A 16,597-nucleotide genomic window follows, 5' to 3' on the forward strand; every position below is an offset into this window, starting at 1 on the left:
GCTGATTTTCTCTTTGGAAGTTAATTGAATCCATCGGCTGAAAGGATGAGATGTTAGATAAAGAAAGACAAAGATCTGGATATTCAGAGAAGAGGCTGTAACTCCATAGGTATCAGTCTGCACAGTAGTTCAATATTCAATATCTATAATGTGGTCTTATGTCATTTATTCAACATTCAATTATTTTTTTCCCCGCAAATAAATTTGTGGATAAGCACCTTTAACGCACAGGTCCCCCTGACTGCGCAGTCAACTGTTCACAAGACTTCAAACATCTCGTCCTGAACTTTGACCTGAGTCCAAATACAACAACCTTTTTTTTAAAAAAAGAAGAAAAAGAAGAAGAAAAAAAAGAGGGTCAACGATCAGCTACAGGCCCAGTGAAGCAGGTGGAGCCTTGTGTTCTTACAGTAGAGTTACATCTATAAAGTACAGTCAACTATGTACAAGGAGCTGAGAGAAGAAGAGGAGGAAGGGGAAGAAAAAAAAACGCTTCCTTCTCCACGGATCAATATCAGCGCAGCAGGAGCCGAACAGGAACCGGCATCGACACACTGTGCGGAGTTGACCTTTCCCACTCCCCACAGGTCATACCTTCCTCCGCCGGAGAGGTCACCGGGCCAGGCCGCTGAAGGGGCCATTAGGAGGTGATTTCAAGTGCTAAATAAGCTGCATATAAACCAATATTTCTCTCATCGTCCTCTGGGACAGACATAAACCCGCCTCAGTTAACACACTTGTTTTTTTCTTTTGCCAAAAAAAAAAAACCCAAAACAGTTTACCCCCTTTTGATTGGCTGATAATGAGCTGTACCAGGGGGAAACGAAAACTGAAAGTTATTACAAGTATTTTTTTTAAGGAGAAGGAAACATCAGTTTTTAGTGGGTTCTAACTGATTTTAATTGATCCCATTGCCTGGTTGTAATCAACATCACTCCCCTGGAGATCCCACCACCTTTTTTTTTTTTTATTATTTACTACACAATTCTGTGAGCCCAGTAATGTGAGCAGCTTGTATAGCAGGAGACAGCATCAGCTCCAGAAGGCACAGACCGACAGACAGACAGCCACTTGCTGCTGCTGCTGCAGCGGAGAGCCGGCCTGCAGCGATATCCACCATCACTAACAAGTCCCACTACGTGTTTGCTGTGTTTCTCGACATCCATGAAGCATGACTCATATAACAATAATGACAGCAACTTATTCACACAGAAGCATGCGCACTTAGCAGAGGCCAGAGGCTTCCCAAAAAACCCAACAAGCACCCGATAAACACTTAAGTTATTTTTCTCCCCTCCCCTGCCTTATTTAATACATCTAAAAAGCTGTAGCGTTAATTCAGGCCACACTCGGACTGTGGTGTTCATTCTTCAAAGAGCCTCAGATCTGGAAGGCGCTGAAAAAGTTCACGGACAGTAATCTGCGCCATTATCTTTACCCAGAGCACTGCAACACGTCATGTTAAAACAAACACACCAGAAGCATTTCTTTCTTTCTTCTTCTTTTTTTTTTTTTTTAAAAACACCATCTAACTGAATAGCAGGACCACGGGAACACATGGACATCTCCAATAACAGGTTACAACTAGAGCACGAAGAGAAGCTCTTCTCCACACAGAACCACAGGACTGAGCCAAGTCAAGTTCAAGTTCACCACGGCTGTTTCTGCGGCACACACTCACTGTGCAGCAAAGTGTGTACAGTCCGGATGGGGGGGGGGTCGAGATACATTTACGGGCTGATTTCAAATAAACTCAGTAACTGAGCTGGGAAAATATAAAGTGACAAGATATGATTTATGGAAGAGAGAAGCTTTACTCTTTTCTCTCCGTTTATGAAGAGACATGGTATGCGCACAAGCCCAGAGTGTGCTGAGTGTGCACAATGGAAAAAAAAAAAGCCTAGTTTGCTTTGGTTTTATTCATTTAAATTAAAAAAAATTATAATAAATGAATAAAACTCAAAAGCAGATTATGACTAGTTAGAATTTAATTCTATCTCCTGCTTGATTTTCACTAAACTTCTAGCTGTGCACACACACACACACACAGCTCAAATAAATTCCCAAATCTCCTGTTTATTTACAGCACCACAACAGCCACATTGTTGAGGGGCCTGGAAGCATGCTTTGCAAAGCCTGAGGTAAAACACACCACACTGTCCTCAAGCCTAAGGTGAAGAATTAAGAGCAGAAAGAATTTATCAACAGCTGACGACGAAGTTAGAAAGTCTGAGATTTTTTTTTTTCTTTCCTGAGAATGTGAGATTCATTTCAAACCAGGCTACACCTCGCAGAACAAGACACAACTCACTAAACCGCACCGGCAAACAGCAAAATACAACAAAAAGCATAAAAAAGCAAAGAAAATACTTAGCACTTGCAACACCTTTTATTATATTTGTATGCAGTAAAATTCTTATCACAATAAGGAAGAAAACACCTCTTAAAACTTTGAACAAAAGCACATAACGAAACAACTGCCCATGTTTAGCTCGTAATTGTACATATTTATAGTAAAGAAACATTCTTTATAAATACTGTTTCATCTGTAGCAAGTAAATACCATAATTTAATTACAAATGGATAAATATGGCAGTTGATATTTACAAAAAAAGGATGGGTGTAGTTACAGAAAATCGAACGGCACAACGTTTATTTTCCTCACAATCTTTCCAGATAGTATTTCACAATTCAAACTTGCAAAGCACAAAACATCACAAGTTAAGCCCAGCAAACTAAAATATACATTCACAAGCATAATATTGTGGTCTGTTGGAGTTAAATGTTAACTTTGGCACTCTCTCCAGTTTATAGGTGTTTAGTATAGTACAATCAATTTGCCTTAAGATCACAATATTCAACATTATAGTACAATTTTATCGTAATATGTGCACTAAAAGTCCAGTTAGAGAAATAGCTACCATTGAAGGAACATCTATACACCAAAGACTGACAAACTATCACAACCAATGGGAAAGTGGGCTTTTAGTAATTATTTACAATATGAAATACACCTCGACTATTATACATATTTTCCTCTGTTGGTAATCGTCATCTTCCCTGGTGAATCAAAAATAACAAAATAAAAAATAAACCAATGTTTGTGTGCCTCTCCGTGTGCACGTGTCCCAAAAATCTCCTGCTGGATGTTGTTCCAGTGCTGTGAAGTGAGTGTGTGTTGCTTCATTTCGTCTTAGTCCTACACATACCATTCACTGAAATTGGAGGATAGGCCACTGTGGCTGGTGGTGTTGTGGACGGCTGAGGCTGGGGACAGGGTGGTGTTGCTTTGGGTCTCGGTGGTGGGAGACACCAGGCCTGGAGGTGTGGAGGATTCATACCCAGAGCTGGCTGCTGGTGATGAGTCTGACGCTGGTGGGGACGATTCGTGGACCTGGGAGGGGAGAGGATTGAAAATACAAAAGGAGGTATTTAAAATCTGACACACTATTTGGGTAAAGTAAGAGTTTGTGAATTAAATCATTTCAAATCCAAAACAACAGGACCACTAATATTTGCACACAGTATCCGCAGGCCTAGCTCAGACAGAAGTATCAAGCACACACTTCCTGACTGGAGGTATTTACCTTCATGTGTTTTCTTAGGGAGCTGGGATGTGTGTAGGACTTGTCACACATTTTGCAGAGATAAGGCTTGTCCGACGTGTGAACGTGCATGTGTTTCTTTCGGTCGCTGCTGTTTGCAAACCTTCTGTCGCAGCCCTCAAACTCACACTGGAACGGCTTCTCTCCTGCAGGAAACAAATAAAGAAAACAGGAAGAAAACAGTCAGATATTTTACTGAGCGATGCCTCGGGCTGAGTGTGTAACAACAAGGAGCTGCTCAGATCATTCAAAGCGTCAAATTTGAATGTAAAAGTTGAGTGTAAAGTCTTCCCTGAATAAAAAAAAACAAAAAAAACAAAAAAACATCCACAGCAATCACAATTTTAAAACTCTACTTATCAAAGCACCAGTTGTGAAAGTTTGAAGTGTATTTTTGTAAATGAGATGGGGGGAGTTGCTACATCTTATTTAGCCTAAATAATGCGCATAGTGATTATTTGAAGAGAGGGGGTGGGGGGGTGGGAGAGAATGAGGAGAGAGGGGGTGCTGGTGGTGGTGGGGGTGGTGGACAAGGCCGTCCTCAGTGGGCCTACAGAAGGCGTACCATTTGCTGAGAGACAATAAAAATCTAATTAGCACCTGACCAATTCCATGGCACCGCACCATCATGTATTCCCCAAGAAAACAGGTCCAAATGTGAAAGGCTGGTAATGGCCCTGTCTAGCACCTTATAGCTGCTGTCACAGGGACGCAGGACAAAACAAAAGGCGCATAAACAGTACTACTACTACTACTACTACTATTACTACTGCTGGTGATGGTGCTGAGCTCGGATAAATCTACACCACAACTCATAACTCCTACTACACACACACACACACACACACACACACACCCCTACAATTCAGAAATAAATCTCACTCATCTAGTGCCACAGTGAAAAAAAAATCGAGCCATAAAGCGCAGTATCCCGAACAAGCTACATTAAACCAACTGAGATGATTTACTACCATTGCAGCTCCACGATGCATGCACGCAACGCGCTCCCACAGTCCCCTTTGACCCATTTTAAAGTTTACCCCCCCCATCCCTCCCTCCTCCCAAACAATAAAACATCTACACACGTTGTTGATGTGTTTTCTACGCATTTCGAAAATGTTTTACATCAGAAGAACTGTTTTAAAAAAAATAAAATCATAGCTCAGTGTAGCCGTTTAGTGACGAGAGGAATTATTGCACTATTCTAAACTAATTTACTCTCCCTGGATGTGATCCTAATTCTACTCAATCTGTTTCTACTTTCTTGCTATCTACTTTAGCAGCCTGAAATAGCCGCTTGATAAGCAGATCTTCATTTGTGTTTGTCATGGCAGGAACAGCACAAATAAAGAAAATGCACATGCACGCTATAGTAACAGCAATAACAGCGACCTTGCTATTTAAATAATAATAATTATAATAATAATTATAATAAAATAATAATAAAAAAAAGATGTCACAGCGTTGTGATAATTACCTGTGTGTGTTCTCTTGTGTATCTTCAAGTTTTCCGACCGTGCGAAGACCTTTCCACAGCCGGGGAAGGGACATGGAAAAGGCTTCTCCCCGGTGTGCACCCGAATGTGGTTAACCAGTTTGTATTTCGCCTTGAACGGTTTGCTCTCCCGGGAGCAATCCTCCCAGAAGCAGACGTGGTTGGTCTGCTCCGGTCCACCGACATGCTCCACCGAGACGTGCGTGACCAACTCGTGCATGGTGCTAAAAGTTTTGTTGCAACACTTCTTTGGGTTGCTGAGCTGCTCGGGGTCGATCCACTTGCAGATGAGCTCCTGCTTGATGCACTGCTGCCTCATGTAGCGGAAAAAGGCACCGGGGTGGTGATGGGCTGCCATGTTCATCCCCATGTTCATATTCATGGAGCCGTACTGGTTGTGGAGCTGCGCGGCCGAGTAGGGGTCGGTCCTCGGGCTGGAAACCTGGTGGTATTGGTCGGAGCGTCCGAAAACTTCTCCGGGTAGTCCGAGCCTCATTTGCCCGTTCAGGACATTCGGGGATCCGTGGGACCCATGTTGGTCGTGGATCCCGGGGAACAGAATGTGGCCTTGTGTGTCTGTGTGGGAGTGGTGAAGGGATCCCGCCGTGGGGCCAAAAATAGTATGTTGGCTGCTCGCCGGAGAGGATTCTCCGAAGCCACGACTACGAAAGAGAAAGTCCCTGGTGGAGTTGAAAGGAGAGCTTGCATACGACGTGACATGGGCGGCGTGAGCCCCCAGAGCCGCAGCGGGGTAGCCCGGCGCCTGGGTGGTGAAGGCAGAGCTCTGTCCCGGAGAGAGATCATGGTTCAGCTTAAACGCACCCATGTGTGCGGAGTCTACAAAGCTATTTTGTGCCAAACTCAAGTCTCTCTCCTGCATCTCGCTCGCTGAGTGATGCCTGGCAAATGAGCCCACTCCCAGTCCGGGGAACTGGTGACCAGCATCCAGTAACATTATTTCAGAAAGCGAATTTCTTTTTGTTTAAATCAGCGCAGGGCTCAGAGCTACAGAGGAGAAGTTAAAGAAAGAAAAAAAATAAATCAAATGTTGATGCTGGCGCTCAACGATTCAACTTCCAACCTTGGAAACACCATATCAGGTGTGGTTCAAAAACGCTGCTCCGATCATGAGAGGAAAAAAAAAAATCAGCTCGGCTTATCGAAGACTGAATTTACTTCTAGTTAACTTGTGACTGAAAAATCCAAATGTAACGAAGTGAAGAGTTTCCTCGTGTCCTCTCCTCTGGACTGCGACAGTTGGTTGCGTTAAAATGCACTCGAAGAATTAAATAATTATCTTACTAGGTGTCCTCTGCGTACACTGAGCGAGAGTAGTCGGAGCATCTCAAAAAATCGCTGTTCCGATTGGGCATGTATTTATTTCTCTGGGCTTGCCTGTGTTTATCGCGGAGGGTCCCTGTTTCTCCGTGGACTGGCTCTACCTCCTCTTCCGCCCCCTTTAACTGGAGCCCGTTCATTCATTCCTCGCGGTCTCATTGGCCACTGCGCCTCATCAATCCCAGGTGCCCCTCCAATAGCAGGTAGCGCTTTGGCGACTTAATAGCGCATCGCCATTTTCCACTAATAATTACCGCCTACTTTTAGGAGAACATTCGGGGGGTGTACGGGAGATAAGGAGCACGACAAGAGAGAGGAGCGAACGTGTTTCTGTTGTTTATATTTCGTAGGTGCCAAGTTGTAGCGTGTAGAAATGATAAAAATATGACATCTGATGAGATGGAATAAGATAGAAATATTTAGATCAGGAGGGAAAAATACATGTGGTGGCTCAGGAAACTGTCATGTGTTGTTGACTTCTTCATCTAAATATTATGCAACAGCTTCATGTATTTTCCTCTTGCAGACTAAAAGAAGGATTATACTGTTATACTATGACCTGCATGGAGCCGTGCTATTAAATGCATACCATCAATTAACCACCGTGACAACCATAATGACACTATCTACTCACGCAAAATGTTCAGTGCGCATGTCAGAATAACTGCAGAAGAAATGTAGAATTATATGAAGGCGTCTTTACTTCTGTAAAGCAACATACGCTGTCTGGATATTCAATTCTATTCTTCACTTTCAGAGTGTGGCTTCTGAGGGCGCATCAAATCCCTGTGGCTAAACGCGTGGTAAACAGGTTCTGTATTAATGTAATAATGCAAAACGTGTTTTTTTAAATTGTTTTTTGAATAATATGCTGAAACACCAATTTTAAACATTAGTACAAATCTCAATAAATGCGTCATTTGAAGCTACTTATGGATCTTAAATGATGATAGATCGTAATAAACTGTCTAAATGAAGATGTAGTTTATAGAATCATTCAAATCTGACAAAAGTCTTCAGCCACTTCATTCCTCCCAGCTGAAAATAAAATCACGTGTGTGTGTGTGTGTGTGTGAGAGAGAGAGAGAGAGAGAGTGGCTCCATATGGAGTCCAGTGGTTTTTCTCTGGCTGTAGAACCACAACTGGGCCTTTAGTGGTGGTGCTCCAGTGCTCACACTGGCAGCCACCAGTGGTGGTTGGTTCTTTTAATGGTTCCATATGTTGCTGGTTCTGCTTCCTCGGTGGTTCTCACATTCACCACACCAATTAAGTTACATGTTATGGTGGTGAACTGCCGCCCAGATCCGAGTAAATCATTAGTGACCTGTAAGGTCGAGCCTTCCCTGAACTCACAATAATTAAGTTTTAGTAATAAAAGTCATGTCTTTGGTTAGATATTGAGGTAGAGGGGAGCGGTGGTCTATATGTTTTGTTTTATCCCCTCAAGAAAACAATAGGCTCCATCCACACAGCCACTGGGTCTTTTTTTACATTGTTAACGAACATGTTCTTCATGGGATTTCCTCTTTGGTTCCCATACAGGCACAAATAAAAAAGAGGGAAGTCTTTTTAAAAAAAACAAAACAAAACAAAACAAAAAAAACACCGATTTGCTTCATTTTCTGGCAACTTTCCATCACAAGCCTGCACTGAATCTGCGGTCAAATGGGCATATATATATATATATATACACACACACACACACACACACACACACACACACGCAGGCCATAAACCACAGCTGCTCATTCAAGTACAAGTCAAAGGAAGTTTACTTACATTTTCACCAAATCAAGATCCCTCCAGCTCTCCCCGCTCTGCGCCTCTCTCACTCTCCGGTGCTCCGACTGTAAACGACAAATAATGGTGAAGGCGAGGGAAACGTTTAAAAAACTTTTTTTTTCTTTTTTTTTTTTTTTTAGAAATAGTGTGTCTCTTAGCTCGGAGTGGGACAGGCTGAGCGTTGTGTGCCATTCTTCCAAGTCTATTTCGACCCGCACCACAGGAAACGCAGGAGCTGATCCAAGTTCAAAGTCACGTCTGCCGACCCCTATAAGAAGTTCTTTATTTCTCTGGAAAACCACAAAACCTTCCCCAGATAGGGAAAAAAGCGAAAGAGAATTAAAAAGAAAAAAAAAATCAATCGGGTAGAGGCACATGGCTGCGGGTTTTCCCTTCTGTGTGGGGAAGAAAGGGGGTCTAGTCTATTGAAAATCCCCCAAAGACCAGTATTTCAACAGGTTTTAGGAGCAGCAGTCCACAATGAGACATGGCCTACAGATGTAAAATATAAATCACATAAAATATTACTCAGGTGGTGATCCGTGCAGTTAGAGCTGACAGGAAGTACCAGTTTCATATAAGATTATCAGTAAAGTCAATGGTCTTGATGATATAAAGGCGCGTTGCCTGGATGTGTGTTGTAATGGGGCCAAAGGCACATTTCTCCTCTCTGTTATCTGACAATATCAATATGTTGACACACTGGAAGGTTACTTGTGTGGCTTCCGTGACCTTGTGTTTCATGGGTGTTTGACCTATGACCCGTTAAGACCACATATGTTGCCCCCTTGACTCCTTTTGGTAAAATAACCCTGTTTATGACAAAGCGTCTTTGTTTTAGAGAGAGGGAGAGAGAGAGAGAGAGAGAGAGAGAGAGAGAGAGAGAGAGAGAGAGAGAGGGAGAGGGAGAGAGAGAGGTGTAAGACGTCCCCCTCTTTCGTCTGAGGCATCAGCAGCTTTAGGTTATTTTGGAAACATAAGTCAATAGTTTGAGTTTCTGTTTGTTGCTGTAGATATTTCTTTTTCTTTTTTTTTTTTTTTTTTTTTAAATTTTAAGACATTTAACTTTCAATGTTTATGGCATCTCAAAATATAAAAAAAAATAGGAGAAAAAAGTTATCATCTAACATATGAAATTGAGTTAATTTTGTAGGTGTATGGATTATGTCTCATTTCATTTAATGTGTATGAGACAGGGGCTCTTAAACAAACCATAAACAATGCACCCACTGCTCCTCAGGGTTTTATGGGTTTCCAGAAGCTCGCTCTGCACCAGCGCATGTTTTATGAAAAAAAATACCCGAGACAACAGGACACACATGTGATCCTGGCTATCTTTTTATTTTTAATTTTTAATTAAATTTTAAATTCTGATAAAAACATATATGTGACACAGATGTGTCATTTCAATGAAAAAAGCTGTGAATAAGCAATAAAGTGACAGAGGAGCAGAAATAATCTCAACACCAGTAAAGAGAGAAATTAAATCTTGTTTGACTGTAAATTAATACATTTCTTGTTTGTATTATTTGTATAAGACTACAACAGGTTATAAGACAACTTGAGAAGTTTTGACATTAAACGTATTTTCAGAGCTTCGCTTCAGTTTCTTCTCATCAAGTTCATAAATCAGTTTCAACACGTGCAACAGGCCCAGAACATGCCCCCCCCCCCCCCCCACACACACACCCCCCCCTCAAGATGCAAATCAATTACTGCTGATTTGCACTATGTTGATTCATATATTTTCAGTTGATTGTTGTTGTTTTTTCAAGTTACAGAATCTTTGCACTATAAGATGACGTGATGGTCTGCAGTCTGAGGGCAGCTATCACAGATCGATTGGAAAGGTGTCTGAATGAAGACATATCAATGACAGATCCACGTCCTGCTGTCAACAGGGACCATTCAAACGGCGTGACCCGTCATATGAAGTGAGCTTAAATAGAGTTTAACAAGTGTGTGTGTGTGTGTGTGTGTGTGTGTGTGTGTGTGTCTGCGTGCCAACCTCATTACAGACGATCACAGAAAATGGGAAATTATGTTTAGTTTATTTGCTGAAAAAAAAAAAAATAATTACATGACACCTTTTAGAAGAGCTGCCAAGAAATTTACTGAAGTAAAATGACAGATTACGCTGTAATAGTTTTGTCTTAGTTCACTGTTGAACGTTTACACTCACAGAGGTCTGTCTTAAATTGTAATGTGTGTAAGCCAGGACTTCAATTATTTTAATGGGACTTTTTATTGAGGAATTATGAAAAAATGTCTGAACAAATAAAAAATTCAAGACATTTTTATTGGTTTTTCCCAACCTCAGTATTATGCTGTGATTAGGATGACAGCCTACACTACCCAAAAGCCCTTTCACAGCTTCTTTAAATTCAAGTGCAGGCGTCCTATTAGGATATATAAATCAGCAAATGAAGAGAATGGATCACATCCATATGATACTGATGATGATGATTAATAACCGCTACGGGGAGAATGGGTTCAAATGAACAACACCTAAAAAAAAACTGCAAAGCAGATGCAGCCCTTTTCCTTATGTGTTTTTTAAAAAAATTCATTTTATTTATTAGATTTTTTTCTGTATTTCATTTTTTCAGTAAAATAGTTTGTATAATTTAGGAATGCACTGAGTTCCCACAGGTGCGCACTTGTTCTTTTCCATTTTCCTGACAGATCATGTGTCTCAGGAGCTGCTTGTTGTGCAGATGCTTTTTGGTAACAACAAAATGTCCAAAAACCAAATAAATAATCTTCATGATCGACGTCTTTCTTACACATCCACACATGGCCACATGTTTTACACATGCCACACACATCCATGCACCATGCACCGCCGCTTTATTTTCTGTTTCTCTCTTTTTTTTTTTTTTTTTTTTTTTTTACCTATGGCAAGATGAAATCAATATTAAAACACTTGGACAAACCAAACCAGAGATGAACTATCTCGCACTTGCCAGACAAACTGACATTTCGGTCATCCACATGCACCAGCACCAGTAAACAGAAAGCCGCGCAAACAGAACTGCTGGTAACTCTGTGAGTACAACTTTTTGGAGTCAACAGCGATAAAGAGAGTGAGGGGGCGGAACCCTGCTGAGCCCCTGCGCTGAACGACAGCCAATCGCTTCGTTCTCCTAACTGCCAGTCACCGAAATCCGTCCAATACCCGCAGTGCCATTTCTAAACTGTATTCCCCACTGTGTCCTCCAACTGTTGTATGTTCTGCCAATCGCTTGAGGACAGAGTGGGAAAAGGAGCAAGCAGAGTTAGAAGCCGGACAAAAGAACTTATAGACCCCTTATATACATATTTTCCTAATGTTTTAGAGAGCGTGGTGTGGTGAAAAACAATTGCGGTGAGTGCGGATGGACTTGTCAGTGTAGTTATGGAACCCCCTTTAAGCAAGAGGAATCCAGCGATAAGATTAGCGGATTTGGCAGCGACTCAACCCCTTCCTCATCAGAATATGACAGGCTTCCCGGGGCTAGGGGGGCATCACCCTCTCTCCCACCATGCCCACCTCCACCCTGGGGAGCTGGGCAACGACCCCGGAGTGGCACTCACTCCATTTGGACCAGAGCACATGGCACAGACAAATGCTCTCAAACTTAGCCCATCTCAGCACATTCAGAGCCATCCCGAAGCCCAGACCGCGGCATCTTTCACTTCTGCTCAGACCACAGTTGGTTTCCCCGTGGCTCACCCCCACTCAGGCTACTCAAGCAGCAGGGACTTCATCCTCAGGAGAGAACTCTCAGCCTCTGCTATGCATGCACTTGGCGACCAGCATAGTTCCGCCTCCTCCCCTCATCACCATGGCATGTTCATCTCCCCAACAGGTGCTTATGGGCACACGGAAAGTGGGGCCCATTCACTTTTTACTGGACTTCACGACCAGGCGTCCCCAGGTGCCCACCACCATGCCCTCAACGGGCAGATGCGCCTGGGTATACCGGGGGACATCTACGGCAGGCCAGAGCACTTCGGGCACAGGCCAGAGCACTATGGACCCTCTTCTCTCCACAGCTACAACTCCATGAACCTCAATGTGAACATCGCTTCTGCTCCTCACGGAGCGGCGGGGGCGTTTTTAAGATACATGCGGCAGCCCATAAAGCAAGAGCTAATCTGCAAATGGATTGACCAGGAGCAAAGTCAAAAGAAGCCCTGCTCTAAAACTTACAGCACCATGCACGAACTGGTCAACCACGTCACGGTGGAGCATGTCGGGGGACCGGAGCAGAGCACCCACGTCTGTTTTTGGGAAGAATGTCCACGGGAAGGAAAGGCTTTCAAAGCGAAGTACAAACTGATAAACCACATCCGAGTTCATACGGGAGAAAAGCCCTTCCCGTGTCCTTTCCCGGGTTGTGGAAAAGTGTTCGCTCGATCGGAGAATTTAAAGATTCACAAGAGGACTCACACAGGTCAGTGCTTGTAATTGTGTAAAACTTGCACACGGCAATCTGAAAGAAAAATGTCACTTGATCGCAGGGCATTATAGTCGATCCGAGGCGACCTCGTTTTACCATTCACATGCTTAAAGCGGATGGTCAGTGCGATCGTGCGTAATTGCGCGCACAAGCGAGCAAAAAACTGTTTTATTCAGTGACGCATTCGCACAGCGAGTAAAACGTGTTTCATTTCCTTTCTTAAATATAAACTTTTTTTACTCGCCGAGACGCCTGCGGTAGGCGTGAGAGGATTAGGGCATATGATTTGTAAAACGTGCTTACGTACATGCAGGGCAGCGCTAGAACACGCGTAAATGTAATTATCTTCAGGCGTAGGACCTTTACGCAAAAGCTCAGTTTATATATCAACCAGTCGTGCACATGGTTCACGATATCCCAACGTATGCCAGGTTTATTGGTTGTAAGCACTGGTTTACTGTGAGGAGCAGGAGGATACAACAGGATACAGCCCCAGTACTACTGTCAGGGGAGACGTGTAATCCATCCGGGTATAGCGTCCAACAAAAACTAACTGCGTCCTGGTCAAATGTTGGACAGAGTGGCAGAGAGTTTAGACCTCCAGACAGTGAGTCTGAGACAGTGAGAAGACTAACTTCAAGCCAGGTTAGAAATTCCCAGAGTGCTCTTTTCTGAGAGGTGTTTTTGTTGTGGATCTGAGGGTCCTGATTTGGCTAAATAAAAATAAAAAAAGAGGCCAGTTTTGGCCTCATGCCACCAGTATAGATAGGCCTCTACACCTCACTGGATGACGTGAAATCCCGGGGGAAATAAACAAGTCATCCACCATAAATAGAAGTCATCAGAAACTGTTGTTTATGATTTTGAAAGCGGGCACTCCAATCCAATCCAATCCAACATTTGACATTTAACATGTGTCATACGCAGGCTGTAAATCTAAAAAAAAAAAAAAGCATGTTTTTCCATTTACTTGTGTGTGTGTGTGTGTGTGTGTGTGTGTGTGTGTGATAAGTTATAGCAGAGTCCACCACAGTACGTAAACGGCTCCTGGTGGTCTCCTGAGTGCCCCCTCTCCCTCGCTCTCCCCCCTCCCCTCCCCTACACATACACACATATATGTAACCAGAAGGCCTAAAGGCATGTTACACGTGTCCACGCAGGAAAATGCTTTGGACAAGTGGGTGTGGAGCAGTGGGCTCTATAGTAGATGTTTAGTGAGTAAGCTCAAGCTGAAGAGGAAGCCCCAGTGGAAGGCTGCAGACTGCTGCACACAGCAGTTCATGAGGAATCGGCCTCATGTTGTATTTATTCAGTGTGATATAAGCTGTTCATGAACTTATGTGACTGTATGATGATGTTGATCATCGTTTCTAATCATGTGATGTGTGTGGGAAATGTACAATCCCTGCAGGGAGACAGTTGTTAAAGACAGTGGCATTATTGCACGTGGCACTGACTCCATCTGTTTCTTTCTTTCTGTCATTAAAAGGAGAGAAACCTTTCAAGTGCGAGTTTGACGGCTGCGACAGAAAATTCGCCAACAGCAGCGACCGGAAGAAGCACTCCCACGTCCATACCAGTGACAAGCCTTACTACTGCAAAGTCCGCGGCTGTGACAAATCCTACACGCACCCGAGCTCGCTGCGGAAGCACATGAAAGTGCACTGCAAGTCCCCGCCGCCCCCTTCCACCAACGTCACCTACATATCCCCCACAAACCCTCTCGGAGACCCCCTCTCGCCAGGCTCCGAGCCGCACAGGAACCGCTCCGCCGCGAACCTCTCCCCTCAGGTCACCAACCTCAACGAGTGGTACGTGTGCCAGGGGAGCGGGGGACCCAACCACCTCCACACACCCTCCAGCGACGTGCCAACGTCTGAGTCGGACGATGAGGACTCTTTCAGAAATTCAGACCCGAGGACAATGCTCTGATGCCCCCGTTTACCACCACGTGACTGTCAAACTTATCATCTCCAGTTGACCCATTAAAGTGTGTAGATCCATGCTGGCCCGCGCGCCTGGGATATCGATCAGTTATTTTCACTGTAGTATTATTAAACGACTGTGCTAAACGCAGCTAATACGCATTCACTGTGGATGCAGTGCAGCCCAAATTTCACGAGGAAGAAAACGCCTCTGATGTGACCCCTGACCTTTCTCAAAATGTAGATGGGAACTGTCAAAGTAAAACATTTAAAGTGACATAAGAACTGAAATTAAAAGGTTAGAAATCCTATTTGAAAAGAACCAATTTTTTTTTTAAAGTGAGCCCATTTCAAACTGAATTATTGTTGTTATTTTTTTTTTTTCCAAAAGCAATATGCAGGGTTTAATTAACTGCATGTCTAAAGACTCAACTGGTGTTCTGAGGTGACCCTTTCATGTGACCTCCCATCATCCCCTTGCAGTTTAATAACTGGGCTGCTATCAATCACTGTCAGATTCCAGACATTTAAGGAAAATTAATGGTACTGCTTCTAACACCACAAATGGCAACAAATAGTTAATGGACAGAATCTATAGTGGCTGGAGTTGAGAGGTTTTTTTTTTTTTTTTTTTTTCATTTTCATTTCATGTAATTTCATTAAGATGTGGTACAAACTTTGATAAACCAATAAGGAAAAAAAAAAAGAGGAGGCAAACATCTGGGTGTCTTAAGGGTTCTCATTTACCTTTTCAGATTTATACAATACATGTGTTTGGATGGAATTTTGTAATATTTAAGAACTATTTAAGACTATATTTTATGCACAATACACAAGTGTTATGCTCGTTAAAGAGTACGAGTAAGTCCCATGAGACCCTAAATGTCTACACTGACAGGCTTTGACCCTGTAGGATTTGTATATATGTACCTGTACTGATGCTTGTGAATGTTGTGTAGTTTTAATTACAAAAAAAAAAATGTTGTTTTGTACATTGTAATTTATTTGCTGGTATCAATGTTGTACTGGAATTACAGAAACACCAAAGAATAATAATATCAGTTTTGGTGATGCGTAGTACCCTGCTGATGTTTTTTTTTTTTTTTTTTTTTTCTTCAAACTTTTGTTGAACTTTTGGTTTTGGTTTCAAATTTTTTCCATTTTCAATTGTGTTCTGTAAAAGAAGAAAACATTTACTTGAATAGGCTGTGTAATGTGAAAAGTCCCTTTCTCGCATGCCTTTTGTAGTGATCTGTCTTTCTCTTTGAGGTGCATGGTGCTGTTGGACATGATGGAGAAAAGAAAAGAAAAAAAAGATGATGAATCAGCTATGATTGTCCAGACCCTTGATGTTCAAAATTAAATTTACAATATAAAATTCTTGCTAAAACTTAATTTAAAAAAAATACCAGGACATATACAGTAAATAATTAACAAGTGTCAAATTGTTATAATGTATGAGTGGTTTTGATTAATAAGGATTTTGGACATAAGAAAATTTACAACATAGAAATGGAGTGTTAATACATAAATTCAGCTGGACTCTGGTGATTTTGAGATTGCTACTTTTTTGTAAAATGTAATTTTAGGAAGCTGTACCTTTCTTGTCAAATGATGACATTCTTTTTAAATGTGAACTGTAAATAAGAGTCAACAAAACGTCAATGTCAGTGTCACTTCAAATGAAAGAAAAAGTAGAAGCAGCTCTGTTCACTTCTTATCCTGACATTTCTATAAAATACCCACTGTTATCTCAGACATGGGCCTGACGGGCCAAGGAGGCTGGTATAAACTAATCACTGAGCTAATGGGAAAACTTATAGCCCCCTGATGGCGCTACCTCTGAAAGGCGCGACAGCACAAAGCAGCCGAGGCATGAATCATTCATGGGAAAAATAAAAGATAAAAAGATATCTGACAATAAGCAAAGCCTTGTATAGAGTGTATAAAACAAGTTCCCCCTCTTATTTCCTCCATTAAAACGCACAAGCTCACTTTCAAAGAGT

At 42.4% G+C, this 16,597-nt stretch overlaps 3 protein-coding genes across 8 annotated transcripts in view; 1 reads left to right on the top strand and 2 right to left on the bottom strand.

Moving 5' to 3' along the window:
* LOC130177571 (uncharacterized) overlaps positions 1 to 9,826 on the bottom strand; it is a 104,973-nt gene extending 95,147 nt beyond the window's left edge. For all 6 annotated transcript variants that reach the window (XR_008829034.1, XR_008829035.1, XR_008829036.1 and 3 more), the window contains exon 1: positions 8,219 to 9,826. Coding sequence is in view for 1 of the 6 variants with exons in the window: in XM_056389442.1 (XP_056245417.1) it covers positions 8,219 to 8,598 (380 nt within the window). In the remaining 5 variants the exon portion in view is untranslated. The remainder of the gene's footprint in view (positions 1 to 8,218) is intronic.
* zic2a (zic family member 2 (odd-paired homolog, Drosophila), a) lies at positions 2,368 to 6,543 on the bottom strand. The gene is made up of 3 exons (XM_056389441.1): positions 5,083 to 6,543; positions 3,588 to 3,751; positions 2,368 to 3,394 (listed from the first exon to the last, which is right to left on the bottom strand). Exons 1-3 carry the CDS (start codon positions 6,053 to 6,055, stop codon positions 3,200 to 3,202), a joined length of 1,332 nt encoding a protein of 443 aa, XP_056245416.1. The 5' UTR covers positions 6,056 to 6,543; the 3' UTR covers positions 2,368 to 3,199.
* Positions 9,827 to 10,654: 828 nt separating the features above from the next.
* On the top strand, positions 10,655 to 16,294 carry zic5 (zic family member 5 (odd-paired homolog, Drosophila)). Its single transcript, XM_056390069.1, has 2 exons — positions 10,655 to 12,660; positions 14,156 to 16,294. The coding sequence occupies exons 1-2, from the start codon at positions 11,619 to 11,621 to the stop codon at positions 14,596 to 14,598; spliced, it is 1,485 nt and encodes a 494-aa protein (XP_056246044.1). The 5' UTR covers positions 10,655 to 11,618; the 3' UTR covers positions 14,599 to 16,294.
* The last annotated feature ends 303 nt before the right edge of the window (positions 16,295 to 16,597 follow it).

This window comes from Seriola aureovittata, chromosome 11 (assembly GCF_021018895.1).
Source record: "Seriola aureovittata isolate HTS-2021-v1 ecotype China chromosome 11, ASM2101889v1, whole genome shotgun sequence".
Lineage (NCBI taxonomy): Eukaryota > Metazoa > Chordata > Actinopteri > Carangiformes > Carangidae > Seriola > Seriola aureovittata.

Excerpts from the sequence above, each read along its gene's own strand:
- zic5 (XM_056390069.1), top strand. The coding sequence starts at position 11,619 with ATGGAACCCCCTTTAAGCAAGAGGAATCCAGCGATAAGATTAGCGGAT. Across the intron at positions 12,661-14,155 it reads TCACAAGAGGACTCACACAG|GAGAGAAACCTTTCAAGTGC; the intron begins GTCAGTGCTTGT and ends TGTCATTAAAAG.
- zic2a (XM_056389441.1), bottom strand. The coding sequence starts at position 6,055 with ATGTTACTGGATGCTGGTCACCAGTTCCCCGGACTGGGAGTGGGCTCA. Across the intron at positions 3,752-5,082 it reads ACACAAGAGAACACACACAG|GAGAGAAGCCGTTCCAGTGT; the intron begins GTAATTATCACA and ends TGTTTCCTGCAG. Across the intron at positions 3,395-3,587 it reads CCCTAAGAAAACACATGAAG|GTCCACGAATCGTCCCCACC; the intron begins GTAAATACCTCC and ends CTCCCCTCCCAG.